Source organism: Schistocerca piceifrons, chromosome 2 (genome assembly GCF_021461385.2).
Source record: "Schistocerca piceifrons isolate TAMUIC-IGC-003096 chromosome 2, iqSchPice1.1, whole genome shotgun sequence".
Classification (NCBI taxonomy): Eukaryota; Metazoa; Arthropoda; class Insecta; order Orthoptera; family Acrididae; genus Schistocerca; species Schistocerca piceifrons.
In genome coordinates this window covers 1,072,697,287-1,072,713,229 of record NC_060139.1, presented here as the reverse complement: position 1 = coordinate 1,072,713,229, position 15,943 = coordinate 1,072,697,287, and the positions used below count along the sequence as shown (strand labels likewise).

Genomic DNA, 15,943 nt, shown 5'->3' with positions numbered 1-15,943 from the left:
ACAGCAGGCAAGCCTGAGTATATGCAGACAAAAATAAATATAAGAAAATGTGATGTACATGCTTTGACCAAAGATGACAGAATGAAACCAGATGTTGATTTGAGAAATTGCAGTTTCGGCTGAGTGTCCTGTGTTTACATAATAAATAAGTAAATAAAAAACCTAAACACGAGTAGTTACAACATACAGCATAACTAAACATTAATATCCAACTATGTATATGGGACAAAACTGCTAATGTGGAGAAAAAAAAAGAAAGAAAAAGCTTCGGGGTTGCTACAGATTTATGTTAAAAATAATATTCATCCTCTTGGAAAGCGGGCTCGATATATAGAACAGAAGGAACTTCATTGACACAGCATGACTAACTTGATAAATACAAGAATCCAAATAAATATTAATTAATAATGTCTTAAATAACAGAGGACTGACACACTGAAGTTTTCATACTTCTGATGCTGCTGTATAAATTACACAAGCAGTGACCTAGGATGATGGGGGCAAGTCAGGGGAAGTTGATGGAAGGCCACACAGAATATGGATAGAAGAGGTGGCAACATGGTAGGGTATGGGAATATATGTCACACCCCACTGTCACTTAAAATAATTTTATTTTGTCTGACATAATGCTCAACTTTGTTGTTTTTACCTAAGAAGTGAAAAAACTAAACAATTACACTGCAGATTAATTTTTCTCACCACTCTTTTGGTTTGAACCTGATACATTTTTAAAATATGTATATAACCTGAGCTGCTTTAACACATATACTGACACCAATAGGATGTAAGTAACTACAGAGGGCAGTACACAATATCCTACGAGTCATGTTCATTGTTTTATGTTGAAGATGGGCACAAATATTATTGTCAGACTTAAATATTCATAATACAGTATTAGTTCCAAAAAATATTTTAATCAGTTACCTGAGGACAGGGAGAAACATCAAAAATATTTTTTTTAACTTGTGAACAATCACTGATTCAAAGGCACTTAAGTTGTAAAGTTCATTAAAAATGTTCTTTTAACATTGTCCTTCAACTGGTTACAATTCTGCAAATAATTTTCCAAGTAACTGTGGATTCAGCTTTGTACACATAAGCTTCTGGAAGTCAATACCTGTGAGCCTGATACAGGTTGTGTAGTGGAATCCAATCAGATGTTTCATTCTCATAATGAGGTTTCTTGTGTATCTTTGGATATGGTGATTCAGGACAGCTTCCAAACTGTAACATGTTTAAATAAGAGTTTAAAATCAGAACACATTTTATTAGTACTGAGTAAGCTTAACTATTTAATTATTTGTATGTATATAACTCAAAATTAGCTGAAATATTTATTTTATGAGACAGTACCAATAAGCACTTGGGATAAAGTGCTTTGGTGGGAAAAGATGGTGAAATTCAGACTGTTACTGTTAGTATGGAACTTTCCTTTTCTACCGTTTTAATGTATTAGAAGATGCTAGTTGCTCATCAGTGCTGCTTGGCTTCAATGAAGCACTGACTGTCACTGCATTAACAGCCTTAAGAAAAGTGCAGTATTCCTTAAACATGTGAGTTATTGGAAAATTAAGTTAGGTGAATATAGACTGTGATCTGCATTTATTTTATTATGAACCTTTATGTATTACACCAACAATGTGGCCCCACTCGGGTGCTGATTTATCCATAGCACATCTTCAATTCAACAGGAACAAGGTAGACAATCTGTCTCATAACAAAATATGCAAAACAACATTACAAGAAGGGGACAAGTGGATTGGAATGGATGGAGTGCACCCCCCCCCCCCCCCCCCCACACACACACACACAGACAGACAGACAGAGGGAGAGAGAGAGACCATAATCTGCAGTGTTAAAATGATCTCTCTCTCCCTCTCTCTCTCTCTCTCTCGCCCCCCCCCCCCCCCCTCCACCCTCTCATAATCAAGATGCAACTCCACTACTCAGCTTGAGATATTCCCTGCCAGTATGCTGTGATCAAAGTCTGCAAACCAATGGCACTGGCTACTGGGGCCACTGACAGACCATTTGCTGGGTTGTAAAAAGAACTGCACTTTCAGTGGTTTATAGCCCCCTCTTTAGATGAATTTATGTGAAGTAATAAGACACATATGGTGTTTGTACAATTTTGGGGTATCCTGTGGCACTATCTAGTATCAAAAGGAACCAAAAAATGAATTTTATTCCATGACACAAAGTTTCATGAAGCTCTTTTGTTGTAAACATGAATAAATAAATACATGTAAAAACTTTCAGAGGTCATAGATTCCTTTTTCCACTGTGGTTACAAAATGTATGTGATACAGACACTGAAATAAGAAAAGGTGGTGTCTAGATATAACATATAAAATAACTAGTAAGCATGGTAACACTTTGCAGTTTTTAAATAAGTACGGGACTTGGATCTACATCCTAATCTCTCCTCCTCACCTCTCTTTGTCTATCTCCTTCTCTCCCCTCCCTCTCTTCATCACATCCTCACCCCCCTCTCTTATCACGTCCTCACCCCCCCTCTCTCATCACATCCTCACCCCTCTCTCTGTCGATCTCCACTTCCCCCTCTCTATTCATTCTCCCCTCCCCTGCCCTGTCTTACCCCTTTCTCTGACCCTGAGTCCCATTTTTTATTGTTGTAAACAAAACCTTGATTGAGAATTGAAACTGCTTCAAATGAGTTTGTATATCAGTTGGAACCATTGGTATAAGTGGTATGAGAGACTCTCCAACTGCTGGATCTATGCGGAAAGTATCTTAAATCACAGTGTTTTGCATTGTTTTTATCTGTTAATATGTAGGATTACGAAGTGTCAACTGATTCAGATTCCATAGTATTCTAGTTATAGATTGACAAGCCATTAAATCAACTTTCATATTTTCTGTACAACTGACAGTGAGGAAGAAAATGAAACAGCTCATTGTTCTACATATTAGTTTTGTTTGAAAATATATTTAAGAATTAGGAATTTATGTGAGTAACAAATTTGTGTAATGGGTTACATGCCCTCCCATCATAAGTGAAACAGACAGTGAGAAGGAAATAGAAACCACAAGTTTTCACAATACACCATGTCATTTTCTTTCCTGTAGTTGGTTTCAACAGAAACCTGTACATTGTTGTAAAAAAAAAAAAAAAACCAGTCAAAAGCTTTTACAGAGTATGGTTAACAATGTTTCCCCTTTCTGTAATTTATTTACATATTATATATAAAAAAAGAAGAAAAAGAATTTGGATTGGGCATGTATTAAGAAAGAATGACAGACTGATAAAAACATTTTTAGAAGGTTATGTAGAAGGGAAAAGGAAGCAAGGATGGAAGAGATTTCAGATACTGGATGACGTGATGGACGGTACAACATACAGCAGGCTTAAGAAGGAAGCAATGGATTGCAGAAAATGGAGAGGCAAAGGATTTTCCAATATAGCACAAAACTGATAATGATGATTATACATATTTGAAAAAACATACAGCCAGAATCCCTCCTAATGTTCAATAAACTACTGCATAAAAATTTAAAGTAAATCAATCAACGACTCTTTGAGATTTTTCTATATATATATATATATATATATATATATATATATATATATATATATATATATATATATATATATATATATATATATATATACTTACATAGAAAAATCTCAAAGAGTCGTATATATATATATATATATATCACACACAAAGGGTGGCACATGAAAAACTGGCTCAGAGTAGCAGATTGCTCATTGTCACCTAGCAACTCTTATCTATTATTTTGAAGCTATTGTATCTGTTCTGTAGTGTCAGTACAGAAACCATTGCGACTTGGTTAAGCAGATATCCCAGTGAGATGTATCCTCTTCAAGAAAGAATCAGAATAGTGGAGGTGCATGTGTCTACCAGTTTCTGGTTCTTCCATACCAAGAGAGTGCAGTATACAGGATTTAGTGATGAAGTGATATAATACAGGGTCACTTGCAAATGCAAGCTCTGTGTATTTGTACACCTGCTATGATTGCAGATATTCAAGCACGAACAGCACGTAAAATGGTGCAACAAGTGAATGTTTCCCATAGGTCTTGTCAATGTGTTTTACACCATATAGGGATGAAGGCCTAGAAAATTACATGTGTCCAAGAACTCAATGAGGAAGATGAGCAAAATGTGTGTATTACTATATGTGGCTATGACAAACAGTTGAGAGTGGAATGTTGGATCTGCTGCCGTCTTTCATGAGTGAGGAAGCATAGTTCTGTCTGACAGGACACGTGAGCTCCCAGAACACCAGATACCGGTCAACAAAAAATTCCCATATGAATAATGAGGAACCTCGTCACAGAGAAAAAAACAGTTTGTGGTGTGCCGTGACAGCAAGTCAGATTGTGGGTCTCATATTTTTTTAAACAATAATGAAACCTGCTGTGTGTATGATAATCTTTGAGGAATTTTACACGTGGTTGACTTCCTGTGAGTGTAGGTATGCTGTCTTTCAGCAGGATGGGGGGACCTGCCACACTTAACATGAGTTGATTGCATGAATTCATGAAAGATTCATAGAAGAAAGGACTGTCAACAAAGGATTGTGGCTGCTGCATTCATCAGACAAAGCCATTTCTGCCTTTCATCTGTGGAGCAGTCTAAAGGGAAAATTGTATGGAACTAACCCAGTAACATTAGAAAACTTGAAGGATAATATTTACAATGTAATTTTGAGAACTCATGTGCCACAGTTGTGCCAAGTGCACATTAACATGTTAGGGTTTGCGCAAAAGTGCAGCAAAGCACAAGAAGGTCATTTTCAGCACCTAATGTCATTTAATGTCAAAGACAAGGTCAATCCACTTTGCATTAGCAAATTTCTTTATTATCCAATTTTTATTCATTTATCTACTTTTTGTATCTGCTCATAGCGTACAACTAGTTTTGTGTACTTGGCGAACAGACTGTACTCGGAGCCAGTTCTTAGCATGCCAGCCTGTGTTATATACACTGGAAAAATATATAGCCTATGTCTGTCCAAATGTTCATTAGGGTATCATGTAAAAGCTTTATGCAAGAGTTATGTAACTATTCAAGATTTTTGATAAGAATGTTTACCCTTTACATGTTTCATATATATGTTTATGTATGAAAAATATATTTCCCATATATTTCCTACTGTTCATTAGCGTATTGTGCAAAAATTTGAAACAAATTGGTCAACAACTTACTAAGATTTTTAGTAACAATGTTTCTCCTTTATATATTTTAAATAAATGTTCTGTATGTCTGTCCAAATGTTCATTAAGTATAGCGTAAAAATTTGAAATAAATCAGTCAAAAACTTTTTGAGATTTTTGGTAACAAAACTTTCCTTTATATATTATATATATAGTTACATATTGAGTATATTGGATGACCACTTGAATGTTCATTAGAGTATCGTGTAAAAATCTGAAATACAGCTGTCGAGTAAGTTTTGAGATTTTAGATAACAATTTTAAATGACCACATGTCTTTATACAGAGAGATTCAGGACAAATGTCACATAATTTGTGAGTTGACTCTACATGTGAAAATAAACCAAAAAAGTCACAGAAACATGTGTCTGATTTTCGATTGTTACAGAACTGGAGCAGGTTGAAGACTACACACATCCATGAATGAATATGATGACAAATGTGAATATTACTTACTGAAATCATGTGTAGGCACTATGGTTGACCAACTGATAGTGGGACAGATGATCAATCCATCCTAAAAGAGGTGTGGGGATTCTCCAACAGATGGTACCACTGTGATGTCACACAAAGGCAACAGCTGTTGTGTACCCAGTGCTGAATTGTGTTGACTTGCTGAAAAGTCCTGAAGCCATGTGCATGTTGTGCTCGGGTATTGCAAGTCCCAGTGTATGTGAATACCAACATGCCGCACACATTCACCCACGCAATATATGCAGACATGTGGTTTGTGTATGGATACTGTAATAGTAGTGCCTGTGCAGCTCTGACAGAGTACCAGAGATGTTTTCCCTGATTGACAAACCCCCTGTCCCATTGTATTTCCCAGAGTTTTTCATATGTTATTTGAATCCTGAACACTTCCCAGCATACATGTAACATCAGAACATGAGGCCATCCAGTTATTTGAGGAAAAGGAAGACATTAATTTAAGTATTAGCCGTCATCTCGATATTCCACAACTGCATATGTGGCATATATTATATTCTGAAGACTTCTATCCATTCCATTTGCAGTCTGCACACCTGCATCCAGGTGAGTCAGTATGCAGACAACAATTTTATGAATGGTTGGCTGTACATAGAGATGTCGTGCAATACACTTTATTTATATATGAGGCTATGTTTACTCATAATGCTATCATGAACACCTGCAGTTCTCATAGATGGCCGATGGAGAATCCACATGACACTAGGGAACAAGATTCTAAGTTAGGTTCTCAGTGAACATCTGGTGTGGTCTGTGTTCCTGCCAAATAGCATAAGAGCTGCAGCATACACACATTTTCTGACAGGAGACCTACCTGCCATTTTGGAGGATGTGAAATTAGGGGACGACAGAAAATGAAGCTGCAGTGTGATGGATCAGTGATTCACTGTACTAGACAAGTATCTCAGTATCTGAATAACACATTTCCTACATGTTGGATTGGCCATGATGAGCCTGCAAGATCACCTAACCTAATCCCATTAGACTTCTGTTTATGTGGATGTGTACACTACACAGATGAATACATGTGAAGAACTTGTTGCTCACATCATGAATGCTGTTGCCCACATTAAAGTCTGCCAAGATGGTGTTCAATGTCTAACACAACATACCCTCCAATGCATTTGCAAGTGCACTGAGATGGGTGGGGAACTTTTTGAACACCTCTTGCAGGATGGATCAGTCATCTGTCCCACCATTATTCTGTCCACCACAACACCTACACAGCATTTCAGTAGTAATATTCAGACTTGTCTTTGTAATCATTCATGGATGTGTTCAACACACTACAGTTCTGTAATGATGGAGAATTGGACACATGGTCATAAGATTTTTCAATTTGTCACATGTAAAATCATCTCATAAATTATGTGAAGTTCCTCTTGAATCACCCAGTTTAGTAGCATAGATAATATAACAGAAATGGCACAAAAAAAATTGTTTTAGTACAAGTCACAAAGTATGTAAGCGGTTTCAAAAATGGAAAGAAATATCAATATAAATGTATTGTTTGAGGCTCTCCTGATGGACTAGTTGTATAAATGGTTCACAGGGGTGATGTCAGATGCTGTAGTGAAATACCCACAATATTGTTTTGGGACACCTGACTGACATTTTCAGGTGCAGCAAACACACTGCTGAACTGTGAAAATTGGAAATTTGTGGTAAGGTCTTATGAGACCAAACTGCTGAGGTCATGGGTCCCTAAGCCTACACATTATTTAATCTAACTTACTCTAAGGACAACACACATACCCATGGCTGAACTGTGACTGAAGCCTATTTATGACAGGCTATGTAGGAAACACAAAGGTGTCAAATTTGGTGGCCAACAGTGAAGGTTTCCTGATTGGTAGTGGGAAGGATGGCTAAGCCACCTATCAGATGACAAAACGGAGACTTCGGTACATGATCAGAGGCTGTTGTTCCTGCTGTGTGCTGCTGACAGCTGCCTCGGTGCTCTCTGTCGTAAGCCGCATGATGGAATATGTGTCCATGCTAACACGTGCTAACACGTGACCATCATCACCATTGTCTTCTGACAATGTAAGTGTAATCCCTTATATGACCAATGCTTTCCCTTAGTGTCCAATGCTTTCCCATAGTGATCAATGTCACTTTGATACTGACAGCAATGGGTCCCATGCTGTGGTGTGCATTTCACAAGATTTGAGTGGTATGAATTTCCACCACTTCTTTATAAACACTGGACCTTCTCAAATTGAGACTGTCCTTCACTGGACCTAGACGAACTTTGGAGCTCTGTTGGTGGAGGGAAGACTCAATTAATTTTGTTTCTTGGTAAATTTTCCTTTCTCAAAGGACTAGCACTGAAGTATAACAAAATGACCACTCCTCTGTGTCTTCACTTTCTTCTAACTCTTAAGGTTGTCTAACATGCATCTGTGGAGGGTGCAGCAAATCCCCCATTTGGAATGTTCATTTTGCAGGAATACGTACTGAGGTAGCACAGTTTATTGGATGAAGTATGCCTCTTTGTTACAACGGGTGGTGACAGCTGGTGGCCTGCCACAGTAACTATGTGTATGTTGTTTTATGGAATGCAGTCCAGCCCAAGTTGCCAATCCTCTTTCTCTGCACCAACATATCCAGTACCAACAGTTTGCCTTCTTTATATAAATTTAATGTTTTAAAAAAGAGAAATTAGATGTTACAAAAAGTGCACCCAGTGATGTGGTGCCCTGGGGCCAGATTTTAAATTCACCAACTAGAGTGCTCTTTCTCCATTATCTTTCATAAAAACATTAGCTACAATAAGTGACAAGTGACTTTATTATCCTTCCAGCTTCTCACCATTGAGCAATGGCACTTGAGCGCATCAAAAGCCATGAGCATATAAGATGGTGTGAGTTGCAAGTAATTCAGTCCATGAACGAAGTCTTCCAGGTTGCAGACATAGTGCTCATACTCTCTTACTAAAAATCTCAAACACATTGCCAGATGTTTTGCCAACTTGTATGTTGGCACCCCGGTATTACTTACAACTGATTAAATTGGTATGCTGTTCTTCTGAATTTTAAGCAGTCCATATAGCCTTGGAGGGACAGGTGCTTGTGGATGTGGTCTTCTGGCCTCAACAGAAGAGATCATGCTGTTCCTGAGGTACCCTAAAGTTCTTTACTGTAGTTTGGCAGTGGGGACCTTATTCCGTAAATGTACATGAATGTATCTAATATTGTAGGCAGCTGTTACTCATATTACAGAACTAATGGACCTTTTAGAATTCACACTTTCACACAACTATTGTTAAATTCTAGAATAATTTATGCAAGCAAACAAATAGTCTGTCAAATGGATCAAAACCATACAGGTTGCTAACTAAAATTTTTATAAACAATTTAGAAGAAAAGATTCTGGATTCTGAGCACCATAACATCAATAACATTATTTTCTATTATAGATGTATAAATGATATCATTTTAATCTGTAATAGAAAAGACCATATCAGTGAGTTAAACTAACTGCTCCACAGCTCCCTTGAAAATACAAGGTTCACAGTAGAGAACCGAGTAGATGACAGCATAAATTTCTTGCACCTGGTCTTAGAATAACAAATACCAATATCCAAGTTATTGGAAACTTATCACAACCATCACTACTACCTACAATACTTTTTGTCATCTCACAGGCCACAAAATGAGAGCACTCCTGTATTGGTCTATGCATGACAGTGCACATATCACTATGTTCCAATAAGCTGCACATGAAAATGCGATTTTTCACAGAGTCATACCTTGTTTTCTATTGATTGCATAGATAAGGGGTCAAGTGTTTTGGATAGACCTCGATCTAGAGACCTATTGTATACCTGTCAGAAGAATGACAGTAGCTATCCCACAGAACAGGTTAAAAATTTAAATATTGCACACATCCTTCCGCCCAGCAAAGACCATGATTTTTGGATATGAAACATGCCAATTGCAAGGATGGAAACATCTATAATTTCCATCCATGGCAAATTGTCAAACTTTTTACCATATCTTCTTAAGTTAATGATCTACAGAATCTTTGAAACTTTTTACAATATCATAATCCATTACTGAGATCCAAAGCGATAATACTTATGCAAATAAAACATGTAATATACAGTCTGAGGCATAAATGTAGTTTTAATTGACATAGTGAACACATGGCAAGAGTTCTATTATTAGCACAAGGGTCCTGAGACCACCGAACTATGTTTTTAGCCAGCATTTTTTTACCAAAAACTCTGACATACGTCTCTGTATAATGTGCACTTCACACTTATACATATACACCCATAGTGGTACTGCAGTGAGAAAAAAAATTGGCCAAAAAGGTCTTTACAGGCACGAAAATGACTTAAAAGACAGCCAAAAATTATGTAAAAAATGAAAAGACTGAAAATCCAATAAAATATTTCTAATAAGTGTATGTGCACAAAATCTCTCTGCAGTGGCAAGCTCCACATGTCTCACCTAGTGGGGCACTGTAAGGTGACAGCACATTCATGTTGCTGGATTCACTGTTAGTGGCTGCATTTGTGTTGGGAGAATCATTTTGCAATTTGTTCTGATCTTCTGATGACTTTATTAGGCATTAAATGACAGCGTCATCTGCAAACAAAATGTTTGCATTTATTTGCAAATACCTTTACCAATGTTTCACATGTAACTGAATGCAGATGATAATCTATCATCATTGTCCTGAGTTCACTGTCGTCCTTGTATTACTTTAATACACTTGTTTTAGCTCCACCACAAAGGAAATAGTTGGGTGGAGTCAGATCTGGTGGGTCTCCAAAGATTTCACCTGAAAGTTGTAGGAACTAATGTGCCATATGAGCAGTAATGTTGAAAAAGTTGGAAAAATGAATGGCTGATCTCATTTTCATTCAGCAGTGCAATACATGGATAAATTATCTGGGAACAATAGACATCGGAAGTTATGGTTATATCAAAAAAGCTTGGCCATATAATTTGCGCTCCCATTATGGCAACCCACACTTCAATTTTCTTTGTGTGCAATGGTGTTTCTCTTAAGGCATGTAGATTTTCCATGACCAAATTTGTAAATTTTGGGAATTAATGTAGCCATATACATGAAACCAAGCCTTGTCAGTGGAAAAGGTACGATCTAAAAACCAACTCCATGTCAGTTAACAAGTCATGGAAATCATTCACAATACACTATTCATTTTCTATGGTCCTTACAATACAGCTGTAATTTTACATGGGTACATCCCCAGTTCTTTGGTTATGGCCTTATGTGCTGTCAAACAAGAGACTTTAGCCTCTTGCAATAATATCCTCACTGATTTTGTTCAACTCTGCAACATGATGTCTGAAATGTTGTCAAGCATCCGTTCTGTTAAAATTATTGGCCTACCAGTTCATGGTGCATCATGAACTAAAACTGTTGTCTGGAATTTGCCAATTAAATCATGTATGGATGTACAGCGTCACAATGTGGACATCTCAAATCTCCGTAAACTTTCCTCTGCATGGAAAATAAATTTTCCTCTGCACGGAAAATATCTTACATTAAAAACGCTCTGCCTGCAATACTAAGCATTCTCACTTCACTAAGCTTATATAATAACTGGACAATAACACAACAGCTACAATGTAAATACAACACTACTACCTCTACCTTCCCACTGCATGTCCACAGAACACATGGCAGAACAGACATGAGGAAAGACTTTGCAGACACACGATAATATATGTATTGAAGTATATAAATAAACTGTCCAAACTTTACTGACCCATAGAATTCATTTTATGTATGAAATATACTCTGCTGCATCAGGGAAAAGAAGGAAACCAGAGGAAACATGCTCCTATTGGAGCACAAAACAGGCAAATATTTTCCTCTTTAAAAGACTCTTACAGAAAAGGGGGGAATCAGCTGCCTCAATACTCGTTGTATCTTCCTCACCAAAAATCTTTGCTTGCAAACATATTTGCACTAGTTTGTGCTTAAAGATATTAGTAGAGAGTCAGAGACAGTAAAAGAGAGAGGAGACTGTGAAGGTGGGGGAGCAGCAGTGGCTGTGAAAGAGAAAGAGAGATGGATGAATGAAGACAATAGCAGTGGGAGCAAAAGGGAGAGGAGGGAGTAAAAATGAAATTTAGAGATGAGTGGTGACAATGCAGGGACATGGGGGGGGGAGGGGGGGGGGGGGGCTTGGACCCCACACAGACAAGTGAATTTTAAAATGTTGGTACAGCGGAGGGCCCATTTTGGACCAAAACTTTGAACATGTGGATGTACAGGAAAAGATAATTGGACCCACAGGTTTTGTGAGCTGCTAAGGCATGGTGGAAACAGTGGCAGTGGGAAAGAGAGACAAAAGGAGACCGTGTATGTGAGAGAGTAAACAGTGGCAATGAGATATGCTGTAAATCAATGAGGAAAAGGAGATGGGGGGACAGAAACTGTGTGGCAGTAAGAAGAAGATGCTGCATTTGAAAGCTTAACTACAAAGAGAGACTGTGTAAATGGAATATGTTTACATGCCAAAACTTTTGATGGGGAAGGTAGAATGAGGATTGAGGCTGCTGTCTTCCCACTTTTCTGTCAGTCTTTTAAAGAGGAACATTTTTACATTTTCTGCACTCCAAGAGGATCTTTTTTCCACTGAAACTCTTAATGTAATACTCCAACTATCACCCTTGGGAGTTACATTCAAAAAGAAATGGAAATAATAAAACAAACAGCCATAGAAAATGGCTACAGCAGCTCCAAACAAGATTTACTGAGAAATGACACAAAGAAAGCATACACAACAATATCTATCCCCTCCCCCAATCATTTTGATACTGCCTTTTCCTTCTTCCAAGGAAAAGCCATTTGTTTTATGTTAGGCATTCAGACTAAAGTTCAATATGACAGCTAAAAGGGGGATCTTACTCCCAAGGAATGTGTGCGTACCTAATTAGACCTGACTGTTTTCTTAGTGGCATATGCCTTTTCACTCCTTTCCACCTCCTGAACAAAAATCTTTAGTTTATTATCATTAATGTGAAAGGGTGGCTAAGGTAATGACTGTATACTGAAGCACCAAAATTGGCTCTGAGCACTATGTGACTTAACTTCTGAGGTCATCAGTCACTGAAGCACCACCTTTTTATTATTCAAGCAAATAATATCACACTTACATTCCTACCTGCCCTAGTTCTTTCATACTAACAAGCACTTTCTATTTATCTCACAGAGGTAGCCATTGTCCCTATGACACACATACCTGGGCTCTAGCTCCTCCGTTTCATCTTATCACTTTCCTTGCTAACGTTAGAGTGCCTCCCTGTGCTCCACTTAACTGCTGCACTCCTAGAATGATGGGAATTCCGCGAATCAGCAGTGCTTCCCTAAAGAGGCAGTGGCATGTAAGGGTAAAGTTGACACTGAAACAGTGTTGTTGGTAACCATACAAGGATCAACTATAAATAAACCCATGACACGGCAATGGGAACTTGCATGACACCATCCTAAGCAAACCTATTTGTGGACTATCTAGAGAAATCCTGCCTAGCCGCACACAATATTAACCTCTCATTAGGTGCAGATTCACTGATGACACTATCATTATTTGAATCTAATTATGCTGCCCTTCCCCATTTTTTTCACCTGGTCCTCCTCAGATGTGCACACAACTACCTCCATCCACATAAAACCTACCATCCATGATCACCACCTCCACGCTGACAATGTCAGAAGCCTAACCACTCACTGTCACCACATCTCTAGTGATGAATAGCCCCTCTCCAAATATGTCAAGAGTCTTACTAAGACTTATGCAGTCTGAAGCTACACTCCCCACCTTGTCCAGAAACAGCTCTCCTCAACCTTGCATTCCCTGACACCTTTCATTCTCCACATACCCAGTGAACAACTGAGTCATGTACTTCACCAGAGTTCAACTACCCCTTGTGCCCTGAAATAAAAAATATCCTCCTCACCCATCCCACAGAGGTGTTCTGCCACCCAACCAATCTATGCAACATTCTCGGCTGTCTTTATGCCACTCCTGCTCCCAGTTCCTTGTCGCATGGCTCACTGCCTTGTAATAGACCTAGGCGCAAGACCTGTCTGATATACACTCCCAGTACCACTCCACTGCAGTCCAGTCATAGGCATCTCCTATCCCATCACAGGCAGGACCACCTGTGAAAACTACCACATGGTCTACCAGCTTAGCTGCAACCACTGTGTGTCATTTTACTTACATGAGCATGACAGCTAAAAGCTGGTCAGCTGCAAAAGTGGCTACCACCAAACTGTGGTCAAACACAAATAAATGTACCACTGGCAGAAACAGTATTATTTCATATGTTCTGCACAGTTTATTATCTATAATCTACTGCCTTTTTCTTACTTCAAGTATATATTATGTAAACATGAAAGAAAAAGATTATGAGATTACTTGAGAGAATTTGTAGACAGTGAAATGTATAGTACTTGGGTGTCGAAATCCAGCTGGCTGAGCATGCCAATCAAAGGTCCCCTCGTATTTAATTTCCTTGCAAACTACAACAAGGCTGCCCTTATGTATTATTAGAACAAAAAAGATAATACTACCTGATTATGCTCCTACATGACACCATTACAACATATGATCTGTATTTCTGGTGAAGACTAACATGAACTGTTTTAAAACTACTGCACAAAATGCCGATAGTACAGCAGCAACATTTCAAAACTGGGCACTGAGAGGAGGATGATAAAATTGATTTATCTCTATTCTCACTGCTGCTTTACTCATTCATTCCATTATAATTCATAACAATAGCATGAGATACAGTAGAAATCAATCATTTAAATACTTGTTACGCACATCATGAGTAATTTGTGAAATCAAATTCCCTAAAAAATGCAGACATCTTTTGAACAAAGCTGACATCACTTGCTCATCCTGCCTGTCCTGTTTAATAGACTGGATATGTGTCACAGCTAATTTTATAGACACCTGAGCTCTTAAAGGGGGGAATGCACTGGTTTCAGATTATGAATAAGATTATTTTTTGGACTATTGTTAGTAGAAAATGCTTGTTTTCAACTGTACTTGTTTCGGAGGTGATGCTGAATCCTAAAACTGGTGTCAACATTTTTTTCTTTCCAGTAAATTTGTTATTAGAAGTATCAAGAGTGGGGATTCTGTTATTGGTTTTATTTCTGAGAATACGTCTGCCTGCTTAGCTGGGTGGTAACGTGCTTGCCTCTCAGGCAAGTAGGTCCGGATTCGATTCCCGGTCAGGTTGGAAAATTTCTCCGCTCGTGGACTGGGTGTTGTGCTATTCTCATCATCATTTCATCCTCATCACCAGCACGCAAGTCACCCAATGTGGCGTCGACCGGACTAAGACTTGCACTCAGTGGCCGAACTTCCACCCATGGGGCCTCCCGGCCAACAGTGCCATACGTTTGTTTCCATTTTTCTTTCTGAAAATATTATCCATTATGGTTGGTTTGTATCCATTATTGACTGCAATAGTTTTAATCATATTAATGTCAGCACTGAGTCTTTCATTAGATAAAGGAGTGGTTGGTAGAATGGAAAATGGCTTTTTTGTGAGAATAAGGGTGTGTTGCACAGGACGGTACTATTTGAGCAGTGCAGATTTTTTCTTTTTCTTTTCGCAAAAGATACTGAAAGAAAATTTATTATCAACTATTATTAATGTTAGAACCAAATAATTTATCTGATGTTATTCGTTTTCAAACTCATATGTGAAAGTAATGTTTTCCTGAAGTTCATTAAAGATTTTGAAGAGATGATTAATGCTGTTACTAGGCTCTCTGTATATAATCAAAATGTCATCTACATATCTGGAATATGAAAGAATACCTAGACTGAAACATTTTTCTTCTCTGGAGTTTATGGGTATTTATGCAACAACAACCACTAATGGATTACCCATTGCAAGACCATAGGATTGCTGATACATTTATTCACTGAACTCAAAATATATTTGTATACAGTTCGAATTAAATCAAGAAGTCAGTAATCTGCTCATCAGAAATTTCTTTCTTGCGAAGATGTAAAATTATTTTCTACTGTATCTATAGCTGTTTGCCACATAAGTTTCTGTAAAGGTTTTTAATACCAGATGACACCAGCTTGTTATTTTGATAACAATGTAAGTCTTTAACTTCACTAATGAGATTCTGAGTGTTGGAAAATGAATAATTATTTTGAAAGTCTACTCACCAAGCAGCGGCAGAACATACACAAAAAAAGATGGTTGTAATTAGGCAGGATTT

At 37.9% G+C, this 15,943-nt stretch overlaps 1 protein-coding gene across 1 annotated transcript in view; it reads right to left on the bottom strand.

The window, feature by feature from the left end:
• Window positions 1-866: 866 nt before the first annotated feature.
• LOC124777549 overlaps window positions 867-15,943 on the bottom strand; it is an 82,914-nt gene continuing 67,837 nt past the window's right edge. Inside the window, exon 2 of the mRNA XM_047253005.1 lies at window positions 867-1,224. Coding sequence (XP_047108961.1) covers window positions 1,111-1,224 — 114 coding nt within the window. The 3' untranslated portion in view covers window positions 867-1,110. The remainder of the gene's footprint in view (window positions 1,225-15,943) is intronic.